General features: G+C 41.0%; 1 protein-coding gene across 1 annotated transcript in view; it reads left to right on the forward strand.

The window, feature by feature from the left end:
* The window catches only part of TBC1D9 (TBC1 domain family member 9), a 61,622-nt gene extending 45,700 nt beyond the window's left edge, over nt 1-15,922 (forward strand). Inside the window, exons 11-21 of the mRNA XM_015411609.1 lie at nt 681-798; nt 3,287-3,572; nt 4,593-4,722; nt 6,269-6,367; nt 6,457-6,525; nt 7,843-8,083; nt 9,806-9,871; nt 10,701-10,787; nt 11,403-11,477; nt 12,395-12,495; nt 14,448-15,922. Coding sequence (XP_015267095.1) covers nt 681-798; nt 3,287-3,572; nt 4,593-4,722; nt 6,269-6,367; nt 6,457-6,525; nt 7,843-8,083; nt 9,806-9,871; nt 10,701-10,787; nt 11,403-11,477; nt 12,395-12,495; nt 14,448-15,152 — 1,977 coding nt within the window. The 3' untranslated portion in view covers nt 15,153-15,922. The remainder of the gene's footprint in view (nt 1-680; nt 799-3,286; nt 3,573-4,592; nt 4,723-6,268; nt 6,368-6,456; nt 6,526-7,842; nt 8,084-9,805; nt 9,872-10,700; nt 10,788-11,402; nt 11,478-12,394; nt 12,496-14,447) is intronic.

Genomic DNA, 15,922 nt, shown 5'->3' on the forward strand with positions numbered 1-15,922 from the left:
TTTCTTTCACCTCAGGAATTATTGTTGAATTGAGTTATTTGTATCGGGAGCAAATCTTCCAGAAACAGGTGTTTACATGTGCTGCTGATGTATGTTGGTTAGGTAAGATGCAGCTTTATAACTGATGTATGTTGGTTAGGTAAGATGCAGTTTTATAAGGATGAAAAATGCCTCCTGTTTGGTGCTATCCTGTTTGGGTTCAGGGCACGTGGGGTGTTTGAACATCAATACATTGTAGAGCAGAGGGAGGAAGATCTCAGGAGGAGGGAAAAGGAAGAAAATACACTTTTTTTTCTATCCCACTTCCCATTGGTCTTCCTCCCCATCCTGTAGCACTAAAGGCATCCAATGGTTGGAGTAATGTCGCTGATACAACACAGAAAGAGGTTTCACATGCCACATGTCATTCTTCAAAAGAAAGTGCAGTTTTTTTGTTGTAGGGTGCCAGTTTGTATATTGTAATGGCACTGTTGCGGCTGCTTGAGTATAGGACAGATGGGGGTAACTAACAGTTATGGGAAGCACTTTCTGTTAAGCTCATGACAGAATGTTGTTAGGTGTCTGTCCGTGCAGTTTGGATGATTTCAACATTGCTTTTGAGCAGCCTTTTTTCCGAAAGGTGTGAAGAATGAGGAAGAGTTGGGATTTTTAATAGTCCTTTTAAAACTTTTTTTCCCTAGGCCATGAATATTGTTACATCGGTGCTGCTTTTGTATGCAAAGGAAGAGGAAGCTTTTTGGCTGCTCGTGGCTTTGTGTGAGCGCATGCTGCCAGATTACTACAACACAAGAGTAGTTGGTATGTTAAAGGACAGTTTTGTTAGACTCTAATCACTGACTATTTCAGGGTTAGTTTTTAAAACTACCAGAGAGTAACTGATTTGCAGATGATGGATACTTGAATTCAATGATGTTGAACGATAATTACGTGGTTGAGGCCCTACTTCTTATTTAGGAGAACTGCTTCTCTATATTTAATTTCAAACCAGTTAAATAGACACATTTTTATTTATTTATTTTGTTTTATTTATAATCAGCCTTTTCCACTGAGACTCAAAGCAGAGACACAGTGTAAATCAGTGGAATCAGTATAAGATTACAGCAATCTGGAACAAGGCATAAAGTATTTAACATGATATGATTAAACACTGCAGAAAATGGTATTACATAAGTATAAAAACAAAGCAACAAGAGTAGGCCAATACATGCAGCAAAAATATAAACTTTTATGTTTAAGAGTTAAAAGTCCTGCTTCCTTTATAAAAGCACCATCCTGAACCATTTTGTTATATTATAGCCTTATGACCGTTATAAAAATGCCCTCCTGCGCAATTCTGTTCCACATAGCTTGCAGATAGACAGAAGCATGGGAGCCTTCCTGACAACCTCACACAGGACATCCAACCTACTCTTTCTGACAGAAAGGAGGGGGGGTTTCTACAGGTTTCCCTTCCTCCTTCTACAGTTGCTCCCTTTTATCCCAGTACTGTTTGCGGCCCCAGCGCTAAGAGCCTACTCTTTCTGACAGAAAGGAGGGGGGATTTCTACAGATTTCCCTTCCTCCTCCTGCAGTTGCTCCCATTTATCCCAGTACTGTTTGCGGTCCCCATGCTAAGGGGAGGGGTGAGGCGAGGACCAAGTCACTCAACACCAAAAAGATGGCAAGGGGGCAGTGCAGTGCCTTTAGTAACAACCAAGGCACCCCTGCCCCCCAACACCCAGGACCCTCTGATAGGGCCAGCATCAGGTCATGAAGGCATAAGCTTCCTGCACTTGCTGCTGGCCCACTCCCTCTGCCTGGGAAGGATTGCCTTGGCTGCTCCTCCCTCCCCCTTCCCCGTGGTGTGGAAAACAGGACCCCGTGTGATTCAGGGCCCCACTTTATGATGGGCTGCTAATCTCCAGGAACAAAATTGGAGGCAGGGCAGACTCAGCAGTGTGCAGCCTGAGAATGTGGTGGGAAAGTTTTGGTGTGGTCTGCTCACAGGGTTCTTCCACTTTCTCATTTGTCACTCGTTTGTCCCTATTGCTTTGGGTCTCCCCCCCCTTCCACGTGTTTTGCTCCCTCTGGGACTACTAGAGAGAGCAAAACACATTTTTTGGGGGGAGGGAACCCTGAAGCAATAGGAACACGCAAGTGATGAAAATCAGAATGTGGAAGAGCCCACAGTCTCATACAACATAAGCCATAAAATAAAGCACCATAAAACAGCCATCATAACAGTTAAGATTTACAGATTTTATTAGTCTTTAAGGTGCTACTGAACTACTGGACAGCCCAACAAAATCGTAACATTAGTCACATGCATAGGGGTCAAGAGATAAAATGTAGCAAAAGAAGACGTAACAGAGGGCCCAAGACTGTAGGATGTTAAAAACATATACAACCCATACACAAACAAAACAAAATTAAAAAGTTGACCAAAAGACTCAGTAATAGCCAGCAGTTTGAATTGTGCCAAGAAGTGAATAAGCAACCTGTGTGGTTCTGTTATGTCTTGAGAGAGATGTTCCCAGTTGGTAGAGTACCAACAGCAAATTTCCTGTCGATTTTTGTACCAGTTGGAGGTGCTAGAAGTTCTTTTCATAGTAGGTCTTGCATGTTAAAAATGTGTTGATTTGCTTAAAATATTTGAATTCTGCCTCTCAGCATACATAAGCCCAAGATGATTTACAATTAAATTACTAGCACTTACTTAAACTGACAGAAAAACCATACGAAGTAACTAAAACAGCAGCATCATAATGAGACAGAAAAGTAACAGAAGGGAACAAAAAATAGTCCATTAAAGATCAGTGGAATAAGATCCTTGACCAGATGTTGGAAGTTATTCAGCAATGGCTCCAGTGCAGGGTGAGAAGACAGTCCATTCCATAGCCAAGGATGGTTGGGAATGGGTGTGAGACCATTGAAAAGTCTTTGGGTTGAATCCAACCAGCTTTTCTCCTGGTGAAAAAGGAAGGCTAGGTATTCTTGGACTACCAAAAAGGCTATGTTAGGGACATTGGGATCTTCATAAACAAAAGCCATGTGAGATGGGGCTGTCATAAGGAGGGGAATTAAAAAGCTGGTTAGATCTAGCCTCTTATTTTTTGTGATAAGTTGCTTTGCCTTGGAAGACAGGGGAACACAAAAGCAGTACTTGAAATGACAACTGCTTAAGGAAAGAATCCATTGTTTCTGAGTGTCAAGAATCTTGCATTTAAGGTCTTTATATGTTCTTTAGGTTATATGTTCTTTAATGGCTCATATCTCACTCTTGTCCAATACTGATTGTGTCCTGCAGGTGCTCTGGTGGATCAAGGCGTGTTTGAAGAGTTGGCTCGGGATTACGTTCCACAACTCTATGACTGTATGCAGGACTTGGGGGTCATCTCCACCATCTCTCTTTCCTGGTTCCTCACACTCTTCCTTAGTGTAATGCCCTTTGAAAGTGCTGTGGTGGTTGTGGACTGTTTCTTCTGTGAAGGCATAAAGGTGATATTCCAGTTAGCATTGGCTGTGCTGGATGCTAATGTGGACAAGCTGCTGAATTGTAAAGATGATGGTGAAGCTATGACCGTGCTCGGAAGGTACTTATTGAAAGCTTTGTTATGTCTGAAATGCCTTGTAAGAGTAAACATCCCGTTTGTGTCACTGCCCTTGCCAAGTGCATTGCCCTTTCCCCCTTTAAACCAGTCCTGTTGAATTGTCAAAAGGTGTTCCTTTTGATAAATAAAAAGCTTAGCCATTGAATGAAGAATTCTGACTCATCTGGTTCTGTCTTACTGATTGGCCCCCTAGTAGCATTGGAAAGGAATACTGCCTGTGGCACGGTATTGTTTGATTTCATTGTGAGGAGTTATCTTATACTGAGTCAGGCCAATGGCTCATCCCTGCATAGTACTGTCAGCCTTGACTTGCTGTGGCCCTCCAAGCCTTTCAGAGCTCTGTTAACAGAGAGGGCTTTTATTTGGAGAGGCTAAGAATTACCTCATGCTTGCAAAGTGTGTGCATTATAGTTTAGCCTCTATCCTTTTTGTCTCTTATAGAGAGTTCAGTTGCAGGTTATGCTCTATTCAGAGAAAGCAGTAATGTGTGCATGGTAGAAATGGAGAGAAATGGGAGAGAATGATGTGTGACCACCTAATCAAAAGCAGTGCTGGATGTTGTAGATTCTGTAAAGGTTTGCACTGTAGAACTTTTTGAGTACCCACCAGCCCTGGTTCTGTGCCTTTACTGTGGCTAGTCAGAGGCATCACATCTTTAATTTCATCCACAGATTCTGATCACATCTCTTCCTTTATTTTTCTCCTAGGTAGATCTAGGCAAACCACAATCTCTAGCTAACTCCTATGTGTAATATGAGCATAATAGTAAACACCTGCATAATAGTAAACATCTGCATCACATCTGAAGCAATGTACGTGATGTGCTGTGTGCTCTTGGGAAGGGCACTACACTATAAATATGGAGCTTCCAGATAGTCTGGATTTTTTAAAACACTGAACTCTTGGGAAGAAAAGGCATGTACAGTACATTTAAGCTTGGATTAATGTTAGATGCTGAGTGCACCTGAATGTGTTTCATTTGATTTCTCTTGTCTTCCATAGGTATTTGGACAGTGTGACAAATAAGGACAGCACTTTGCCACCAATCCCTCACCTTCATTCATTGCTTAGTGACGATGTTGGACCTCACCCCGAAGTGGATATCTTCAGACTCATCAGAACTTCCTATGAGGTAATATGTCAGCAGCTATGAGTTGAAAGGTGAGCAAGGGAGAGCAATAATGAAAGAGATGTTCCTCCAGGCATTCAGTTGAGGACAGTGATGTTCCTGTCTTGGCACTCCCATCTCCATGCCCTTTCCCCATGAGATAGCGGTGCAGTTGGGATTTTAGCACCATCTTTAGTTAGATTGCTGTATTTTTATTGTTTCACTTGGTTTTAATCTGTTTTACTTAATATCTTATACTATTATGTTGTATACCACGCTGAGCCTGGTCCCACCGGGGAGGGCGGTTGATAAATTTAATAAATAAATAAATAAATTGCTGCAAGGCCAGTTTGCGTAGATCCTCAGCTAGTTGTCTCTAAGTGGGTGCACTAATAAATAAATAAATTGCTGCAAGGCCTGTTTGCGTAGATCCTCAGCAAGTTGTCTCTAAGTGGGTGCATTGCTGTGAATTTCACTCCAAGACCCTCCTACCTCCTCCATGCATATGGATATGACATGAGATACATACATGCACATCTTGTCTGCCGCAAGAAGGGAGTGGCCAGATCCCACACGTTGGACAAATGCATTTGTAGACATGTATAAGTACAAAGTCACAGGTGGTATTCTTTTGTAGTAGGTAGGGGGGTACATTTGAGGCCAATACTTGCTTTCATGTTCCACTTACTTGTAGATCCTATGTATCGTGTATGAAACAAGTCCTATGAAGTCTGATTTCTTTCTAGAAAGTGTTAGATCAAAATGTGCAGTAGTACGTGGACCCTTGTCAAGTATGTTATATCATTTCCCTCTGTCTCCTTCATTTAATGGTAAAAGCTGTATAGTAACAATGACACAAGTTAAAGGGTGTGTTTGTCTCTGTTGCTCAGAAGCATCTGTAAAAACAAGACTAAAAAGACATGGGTGCATGGGCATATGCAAGATAAAGTAATTATGTAATGAATACATGCAGTATGTGTAATGAACTATCTGCAGTATTCATGTGAGCGGAATGATTATGAACTGTTGGCTAATTGTGACTTCCCTGACTGTGGGGACACTTTGCCAGTCTCTGAAGTTATAAAAATTTCTGCTTCCAGTAACCATGCTTGCTCAGCAAAGACTTTCTGTCCTTTACTACTGCAAAAGGCCTAGCCAAACTCCACTGGCATAAACAAATGTAATGTGAGCAACCCTTCCACTGTCTGCATTAGGTATCCGCAAGACAATACAAAAATGTTAGATATATCCAAATAACATTGACTATAATCAGATTTTAAGCATACAGGTAAACCAGTAATCCCACCAGTTTCCTGTGGTTCTTAGATGCATCTAATATTCCGGGTACTGCATTCCAAAATTTGCACTTCTATATCTCTCTTCCACTGGGCATAGCTGAGAAACTTTACATCCTCTGATACAAGAAGAATAAGGCTTAAGTAATAGATACAATGTGCAAAGCTATTGCTTTTGTTCATTATAAAAATCTTTGCCACAGAACATAGAAGGCATAAATGAAGCTGTCTTTTAAGATTCTGCATCAAACTTGAACAATATTTTTCCCCTTTAGAAATTTGGAAGCATACGAGCAGATTTGATTGAACAAATGAGATTCAAGCAGAGACTGAAGGTGATCCAGACACTTGAGGACACTACAAAACGCAATGTGGTAAATTTGCGAAGTACTTTTCTAACTCAGTTTTGAAGTGCAGGTCTTTTCCATGTGTTAAAACACTTTGTGCTTTTATATTTTGCAAGGTACGGACCATAGTGACTGAGACCTCTTTTACTATAGATGAGCTGGAGGAGCTCTATGCCCTTTTCAAGGTAAATTTGAAATACCTGTTTAGTTCCTAATTTACCCAGTGGTATTGCAAGTACATGTTTTGTTAGCATCAGAAGCAAATAAAAATTGCCCATCTGATGAAGAAGGTAGAGTTTAAAACTGTGCTTGAGTAAGTGGGCAGAGAGAATCTTTGACCTATCAAGCAGGAACAACTATTTCCTGTGATGTGAAGTGTAACATGTTCAAGCAGGAACAACTATTTCCTGTGATGCGAAGTGTATTGTGGATATGATCTTGTAACATATCACATTAAAGTGAACGTAGAACTGTGAGAAACAACACTGACCATTTAATCCCCATGGGCTCATAATTTTCATGTTAATGATTGTTCAAATAAAAAAAAAATTCTGCAAAATGACCATCATTTCAATGGTGAATCAGGCAGTCCAGTTGTAGAAAAGGAAGCAATTGAAACACAGAGCCCAGGGCTGCCATTCTGAGACACTTTCCTCTGGAGTAAGCCCATTAAAGAACTTTCTTCTGAGTAGAAAGGCTTAGGATGGCTTTCTAGGTCCATCACATTGAGTTTGGAGACTCAGCCCTCCTTTAAATCCACCCTTGTAGCGCAGTCTGGAGCACAAGAGTATCTAGCAGCCTGTACAGGTGCAAACATGCATCAACAATTTCTGCCCATATGCAGGTTGTGCATAGATATCTCTCCCTTGACTGCTGCTTGGGGTGGTGGGGGTGCTGGCAGACCATGTACCTTGACACTAACCATGAGCCTGCACTTTAAGTGTACATCTACAACTGTTCAGTCAGAGATGGAATTGTGTAACTGGAAAATATTGACTGCAATCCTTCTGTGTGGGTGTTCCACATAGACGGCTTTATTGATTGAAATATTTATACCCCGCCTTTCCTTTGTGGCTCAAGGTGGTTTACAATACCAAGTTTAACAACACATGCAATAAAAACCCAAGTAACACATGTGGCTTGTTTCCATACAAATCTCATGATCCACGTTTGTTTATTTATTTATTTATTCAATTTATACCCTGCCCTCCCTGCCAAGGCAGGCTCAGGGCAGCTTACAGGGTGTTATAGTCTTTTTGTAGTCTTTTTGGTGGTCAAAAGGGCCTGTCCTCCTTTTACCAGTGGAAAAGCTGGCAGGATCCTACTCAATACTTTTTATACCCATTCTGGTTTCAGTGTGTCTGAACAATATTAAGTGGTCCTCTGGGTCAAAAGCAGCTTGAAAGACCCACTAGAGAAGTAGCATAAATAGTGGATGCTGCTGCTGAAATTGATACGAAGCTTGTAATAGAATTAATTGTATTTGCCTTGCTTTTCTTCAGGCAGAGCATTTGACAAGCTGCTACTGGGGAGGCACCAGCAATGCCATTGACCGCCATGACCCGAGCTTGCCCTATTTAGAACAGTATCGCATTGACTTTGAGCAGTTCAAGGGAATGTTTGCTCTCCTTTTTCCTTGGGGCTGTGGAACTCACTCTGATGTTTTGGCTGCACGTTTATTCAGATTACTGGATGAAAATGGAGATTCATTAATCAACTTTCGGGAATTTGTTTCTGGACTAAGTAAGGAGAATGCATGGCATGTGCTTTTAAAATAACCCAAGCCCTACATGCATGGTCTGTCAAAGGCCAAGTCTCTATCTCCCTTATCCCTTAACACTAAAATCTGTGGTTTGTCAGGCAGTTTTATTTTTTGTATTTTAAAAGGCTGCACTATTTGTGTTCTGGTCACTTTGATGTGATTGTATCTATCACATTTGCTTTCGTACAATATCTGATTGTTGTTGGATTAATATTCTGCCCCAAAACTCAACTATATATTTTTAATCTATTAAAAGGAGAAAATCAGTGTAGCCATTTGTCAGTTATGGTGAACACATTGCTGGTTTTGCATAATAAGAAATAAGCAATATATTTCTTCTCTAAGTGATGACATGTATTGGAGGCAATTTACTTTTTCAAGAAGGAAGACCCTTGAGGTTTGTTTTAAAAATTTCATTCCGTAAACAAGGTAACGTTAGAATTGGATTCAGTGCAAGAATGCCCAAGTATCTTGTTGTTGACACTTTTAAAGGGCCACAATGTGTATCAGAAAAGTTTTCTGATGGGGAAGTTTTCCTGCGCCTTCTTTCCCCCAACAGATGTCCAATTTATCGAATTCATGTGATATTCATGCACGAATGTTCCATTTGTGTTTGAAAATAGACCAGAAATACACACTCGAGGAGCCAGGAATGGGGGGGGGGGGGGCGTATCACTTACTTACCCATGTTCTTATACATTCTTGTGCTTGCTCTCCAAGCCAGAACTTTAATTACTAATTACATATAAAACAGACTTTTAAATTCATCTGAAATTTGGCATGGCAGATCCCATGGGTAAGGGACACAGTCCCTGAAAATGTGCTCACGATTGAATGGAAAACGAAAGAAGAAATATATCTGGCTGCTTCCTGTCAAAACAAGTGGAAATTAAAAACTAAATTAACACCTTTTACTCCATCAGAAAATTTCAAAATAATTATTTATAGAAGTATAATGAACCAAATATGAAAATTTTTAAAAATTGCCTTTATATCTCTAAAATGTATTGCTGAGCTTGGGAGGAAAAGTGAGGTGTTTTTCCTAAATGGGTTTCAGACCAAGGTCATAGCAATTTCTTTTTTTAATGGTCACTAGGCTGCAGTTTTACAATTAAATATCAAATATACAATTGTTACAAAGCTTTAAATCATTACAAGTACCATTTTGAGAATCTGTAGAAGTAAGAATATGGCTTTATTTTTAGTTATTTAGGCCTTCTAGGTTGCTTGATTAAAATATGTGGGTTTTTTTAAAATTGGGTAATGGAATCACAAATTATATTGTGAGGGCACATACCATCAATTAATTACTTTTTTAGCACCTATTTTTTCCTTCTGGTGAAAGAATAGGTAGAGGTGTCCCCCCCCCCCCCAATCTGTTATCCACGTTTATGGAAATATAGAATATGGCTAATATTTTTATTTTTAAAGCTACTTTTCTGCCTCTATGTCAAATGGCATAAAATAATGTAAACCTATATTAATAACAAAAGCCCCAGCATTAAACAGCAGCAATACAAACTCTGAATGATAAAAACTAGTGTTGGACACAGTTAAAAGACTTAACCGTAAGAAGCTGAAGGTACACAGGGCATAATCTTTTTGTCAGTTGAAGATTAATTTCCTGATGTTTGGATGATTACATGTGTTGCAGACATATGACTAGCTAGTGATTCTGTTACAGTGACTGTAACCTCTTCTAGGTGCAGCATGCCATGGGGATCTTACTGAGAAGTTGAAGCTGCTGTATAAAATGCATGTTTTGCCTGGTGAGTAACAGGGCTACTTAAAATGGGACTGAAACATCTTAGTGGGACATTTGCTATTTTGTGGGACATTTGCTACTGCCACTGGGGGTGTCTGTTCCTACATAGCAAAGGGCTGAGGAGTGGGGAATAGCTACACTATGATGTATGGTCAAAACCCTGTGCATGTATGCATGCTTGTGCCACAAGCCCTTCCTGGTGCTGTGACAATGTGTATGGGGAAAACACAGCACATGAGATCCTACCGATACGTGTGACTGCCATTTCTTCTGAATGGGATGGTACATGGATGTTTCAGCCTCAGGCACGGCACGTAAGAATTGCTCCTTCCAAGAATGGCTATCATGCATATCACATTTGCCCTTACATATAGTTGCCAGTAGTTTTTCCCAGTGCTAGAGAGGTAATTGTTCAGCATCTGGTTACTGTAGGTGCTTAATTATTAAAAACATTTAAAGCAAAAGAGATAATTAAATGGTGGCAGTTTTTGTGGGAAGATGTTTGCTTTGTGATGCCTGTTTGTCTTCAGGGACTAATATAATTTAGCTCTTGTTAGGGAATGCTGTAATAGTCCAGGCTGCACAGTTTATGAACTCTTATAAGGGTAGTTATTAAGTGTTTTAAATAGAGTTTCAAGGCTCCTCTATAACAAATGTTTGGGAATATTTGTGTAACATTTTTAATGTAATCATGCCCCTTAATAATCTGTTCTTGACCTGTAACAACTACTGTTGTGTTTATGAACTCCAGTGGGATTTTCATAATTGAATAGATCCGGGTCGATTAACTGGTCTGTCTGATGCATACTGGTACTTGATTCTTCTTTGCTTAGATCCATCCTCAGACCAGGAAGAGCCAGATTCTGCTTTTGAAGCAACTCAGTACTTCTTTGAAGACATCACACCAGAGTGTACACATGGTATGTGACTTTATCTCAGATTTATTAACTTGTACCTCTCACATAGCACTAGAAAGGTGTCTAAACACTTTCAAAAATAAAACATAGTTGGCTTCAGCTTTCATTAATATCTAGCAGAAGATGTTTTTAATAAGGATACCTTTGTAATGTTGAAGTGTCCTGTAGCAACAAATGTAGGCTGTATTCAGTGTATTCACAATTGCTCCTGGGAATAGCTGGGAACACTAAATTTCTAAAGAGTTAGACCCATGATAGTCTTGATGGAGTCTCCAGGTAACTCTGGAGCCTCCTGCCCCACCCCCCATCACAGGAATAGAAATCTGGGGAAGGCAGCTTGATTTCTAGTTACTAGAAATGAATTTCTCTGGCTTCAGTCAACAAGCTGGAGTTGCTGCTTAAACAACCTGAAGAGTCTAAGAATCCTCCACAGCACATGGAGGTCAGCTTTTAGGGAGAGTCTGTTCTTCAGTATGTTCTCAGTGGACAATAGCGCTTTTCTCAGAGGGCCTAGCTGATACCAGCTTTTCATAGCTCATGGTCACAGATGTACTTTCGTTGTTTTATGTACATATGTTTCTGAAATTACATTAATTTTGCTTTTCTGAATATTATTAGTTGTCGGCGTAGACAGCAAGAACAAACATGGATCAGATGAAGGGTTTGTCAGTGTGAGTGTGAAAACTGAGAAAGGTATGCTTTTCGTCAGGACCAGTAATGGGGAAGGGGGGCCCAAGAGGCAGGGAGAGGGAAATAAGCCAAGCGGTCCATGTGCCCCATTTTGCTCTTACCAAGTCCTTTGCCTGTACTCTTGGGCTCCAGCAACAACTAGAAGTCTTCCTAGGAAACCATAGATCCAGGTAGTCAGCCATGTTGGTCTGAAGCAGTAGAACAAATTAAGAGTCCTCTGTATTTTTCAGAATAGTATATTAGAATACTGAATGTAATACAAGGAATATTGGAATGTTTGGCTGACATAGACTGCTCTCACCTTGAGAAAGTAAAAAATGCTATTGACATCCATGCTCTGAGAGCGAATGGAGAGTCTCAGATTTATTTTGACATATTTATTGCTTTACAACCGTTAACCTTATAACCTTAGCTTGTTGTTTAATTCTGTTTTTGCATAGCTTAAAACATCTTCATCATGTTACATGTTAATTTGCTGTTCAGCCCATCTATAAGTTGGAACCTTACCTCCCATTCCACTGTATTTGAAAAAGTGTGCGTGCACCTGAAAGCTCATCCCTTGTTGGTCTTAAAGGTGGCACTGGACTCTAAATTTGTTCGATGGAATCATAATTATTAGTTTTAATAGCACTTTTTATTTTGAAATGATCAAAGGGTTAAAATGAGCTATTACAGATTCTAGGTAAGGCTTTCCTTCCGCTGTTCCATTAGAAATTGCCAAATTCTGTCTTCATCTTTTGTATGTGTCTGTTCATCTTCCTTAAATATGTGGGGTAGGGAATAGGTAATCTCTTACCAGAGACCTGTGGGGGCTCTCAGAACCCTGCATCTCTTTTTCTAATGTGGTGGGAAAAACATTTTTGAAGGAAGTAAGCATTACATCATTTTCCCTTCTCTTTTCTGGGGAAAAATTGATGCAGGTAAGAAGAATTCTCAAGACAACCGAAATTACCTTAGAATGTGGAGCCAAGAGAATAAATCCAAAGCAAAGAATGCAAAGGACTTGCCCAAATTAAATCAGGTAATTGTTGTTGGATAAGTTTTTGATATTTTCTTCAGCCGTAGATATTTATGACCACCTTGTCACATCCTGATCCAGCAAGGATGAGCTGCATGCAGAAGACTTCTGTGCACAACTTGCCCTCTGGACCAAACACATTCAAAAGCATAGTCTGCGGAAAACCCTATATCCAGCACTTGGTATTCTGCATTTGCCTCACTCTGAAAGTGCAGAGGCATAGGGACCAAAATATTTCTATTGTACCATCTAGATTGTATGCCATATGTAGCAGACTCTCTGCCAAAGTGACAGAGTCTTAGAATTTTTAAATTTCCACCCTAACAGGTGCTGGGCATACCATCCTGACCTATCACACTAACCAATCCCTCAGGCTCCTCCTCCTAAGCTTAGTTTTTCCCCTGAACTTTTCGTATTCTTTTTTGATTTTACCCAGAGGTCGATTCGGGGGGGGGGATCGCCGTTCCCCCGGGTGAAGAGCCTGGGGTCTCCCGTGCGGAGTTACTCGCGAGCAGCCCCGTCGAACTGCATTATAAGGCGTTGTTGCTGAAGAGAGCAGCCTGGCTGAAGCCCGACCGGGTCTGGGCGTGGCGCCTCGCAGAGAGGACGGGAGGAGGAGGCTTTTCTCCTTCATTTCTCTGCAGCACAGAGAGGGTCAAGGCAAGCGAGCCGCTTCCTAGAGAGGCCATGCAAGGAGCGGGTGGGGGCAGGAGAGCCAGAGGAAAAGGTCTTTTCCTTCCGGAGGAAGGAAGGAGACTCGGCTATTGAAAGGCCAAAAAGACTAGGAAGAGGCTTCAGATCTGCAAAAGCGTTGCCGGCGGGTCCTGGGAAGGTTTACTCACAAGTAAGTCATGGGTGTGTGTGTGAGAAATCAGCTTTTTCAGTCCTGGAAGAGAGAAATGCGGCTGTCAAGTGTTTTTGACGGGGAGTTTGTATAGTCCGGGCGCTGCTCTTTATGGGGAGGGGAGGGCAGGGCAGGAAGCATTTTTCATTTGTCTCCAGCTCTGAAAGGAATAAACTGACAGAGCTGTTTGCTAGAGAGGCCGAGAAAAGGAGGGGGTCGGGCTTTGCTATTGAATTGCCAACGAGGACGGGAAGGGCTTCCGATATGCAACTGCTGGCAAAAAACCTTGCAGCCGGATCCTGCGAAGATTTACTCACAAGCAATGTTCCCTCTAAGCTATGGAGTCTTGTGAGCAAAAATTCAAAAAAGTCAAAATTCAGTATGTGAACTTTAAGCTAGAATTTATTTTATTGAAAAATAGTCCGAGAGTTCAAATAGCACCTTTAAGACTAACAAATAGCACCTTTAAGACTAACCTTTAAGACCAAGACTGAGTGGTGGGTGTGGCCTTATGACACACTTCCGGTGATGGCAGGGGGTGTGGCCAATGTTCCCTCTAAGCCATGGAGTTTTGTGAGCAAAAATTCTACTTTGTAAGCTACTGGCATTAAAGTTGTGAGTAAGTGGTTTGGCTACTGCATAAATTAGTTCGCTCTGGAGCCCTCCTTCCTGAGTCAAGGCAAAAATCTGTGAGCCGGAGGCTAAAAAACTGTGAGCTAGCTCACACTAACTCAGCTTAGAGGGAACACTGGGTGTGGCATATGCTAATGAGTTATGCTAATAAGTTCCCCTAGCTCTTTTTCTACGAAACGACCCCTGATTTTACCATTTAGTATGTAACTAACTCTCATTTTGTCACAGTTTGTCTGAGAGCACTTTGTTCAAATTGAGCTGAACAGTAGATACTATTTAAAACCTCTAGATCCATTTTTGAAAGCAAGAACTAGTTTTGACAGGCTATTAATGGGTATGCCTATCTACAAATACCCAGTGCTTGCTGAAGTTCCTTGTCTCCTGAACAAAAGTATTTTAAAACAAATGTTCCTGCAGAACAAACTACATTTTGCTTCCTTGCTTTTCATTAGCATTCTATTTTCTCTTTTGCATCTAGGGGCAGTTTATTGAATTGTGCAAGACAATGTACAATATGTTCAGTGAAGACCCCAATGAGCAAGATCTTTACCATGCTACTGCTGCTGTAACAAGTCTGCTGTTGGAGATAGGTGAGGTTGGCAAACTGTTTAGTGTGCAGCCTATAAAAGAGGCTGAGAGCAGCAGTAAATCCATACAAAATTCAGGACTCCAGAAGAAGGATAACCAGCTGTATCACATTGAGCATCGTGATCCTTTCCAAGGTGGCTTCCTGGCTGATGATGAAGAGAACATCTGTGGTGATGGTACCCAGATGGAAGACATTAAGCTGGAAGACTCTTCTCCTAGGGACAACGGAGCTGGCTCTTCCATGCTTATTTCTGATGACGACACTAAAGATGACAGTTCCATGTCTTCCTATTCTGTCCTAAGTGCGGGTTCTCATGAGGAGGAAAAGTTACACTGCGAAGACATAGGTGAAGACACTGTGTTGGTGCGAAGCAACAACCCTGCTTCTCTGCCAGGGAGCACCAGCATTGACAGAGACTGGGCCATCACCTTTGAGCAGTTTTTGGCTTCACTCTTGACTGAATCAGCCCTTGTCCGGTATTTTGATAAGCCGGTGTGTATGATGGCACGGATTACTAATGCAAAGAATATAAGGATGATGGGGAAACCTATAACATCTGCTAGTGACTATGAGATCTCTGCTATGTCAGGCTAAGTGGACCTCATAGGGAGGTTTTTTTAAAAAAAAAACTTTTAGGTTTTTATGATGTATTTATTACTGCCAGGCACAGGTACTGATATTTTCAAAATATGGTAAATCTTGCCATTGTGAACATGTTGGAGTGTAAATCCATACTTATCTTGAATTATGGGCATTTTTTCTCTGTGGAAAATATTACCAGAATGCTTGTTGTAGCCAATATATATGCTGGGGAGGGGGGGTGTCCACTGTCAGTGATGTCTTGTATGATTAGCCTTCTTATCAATTGATAAATGGTGACAATTCAGTTTTAATTGTAGAAGTGAAATGTTTGCTTTTAAAATAGGTCTGAAGTCTTGGAGAATGGAGAAGAACTGGAAGACGCTCAAAACGCCACAAGCTGGATAGGTGCTGCAATGTACACATGGAGCTCCTTTTTAGTCTTCCCCATTCTCTTGGGGAAGGACAGTGTTTATATAACTGCTCCCTTCATTGAAGTGAATGGCAAAGCAGAAGTCCTTTCAGGCAAGGGAGCGCCCCGGGTGCATTGAAGCTGATGTGCCTGTAGAAGATTGGTGAGTTAGGGGAAAGGTAGAAAGGGGTGCTGTCAACATGTTTAGGGTTCAAACATAAGTTCTGTGCAGCATCCCTGGTGGATGTCTCTTTATATAATTTTTTTAAGAGGCTAGTAATTCCTAATACTTTTTTAAATACATTCTTCAGAGATACTGCCATGGACCTGCCTTGACAATGCCAATGTTCTGACCTAAACAATTCATAGTACC

Source organism: Gekko japonicus, unplaced genomic scaffold (genome assembly GCF_001447785.1).
Source record: "Gekko japonicus isolate JY-2015 unplaced genomic scaffold, Gekko_japonicus_V1.1 scaffold11, whole genome shotgun sequence".
NCBI classification, from domain to species: domain Eukaryota; kingdom Metazoa; phylum Chordata; class Lepidosauria; order Squamata; family Gekkonidae; genus Gekko; species Gekko japonicus.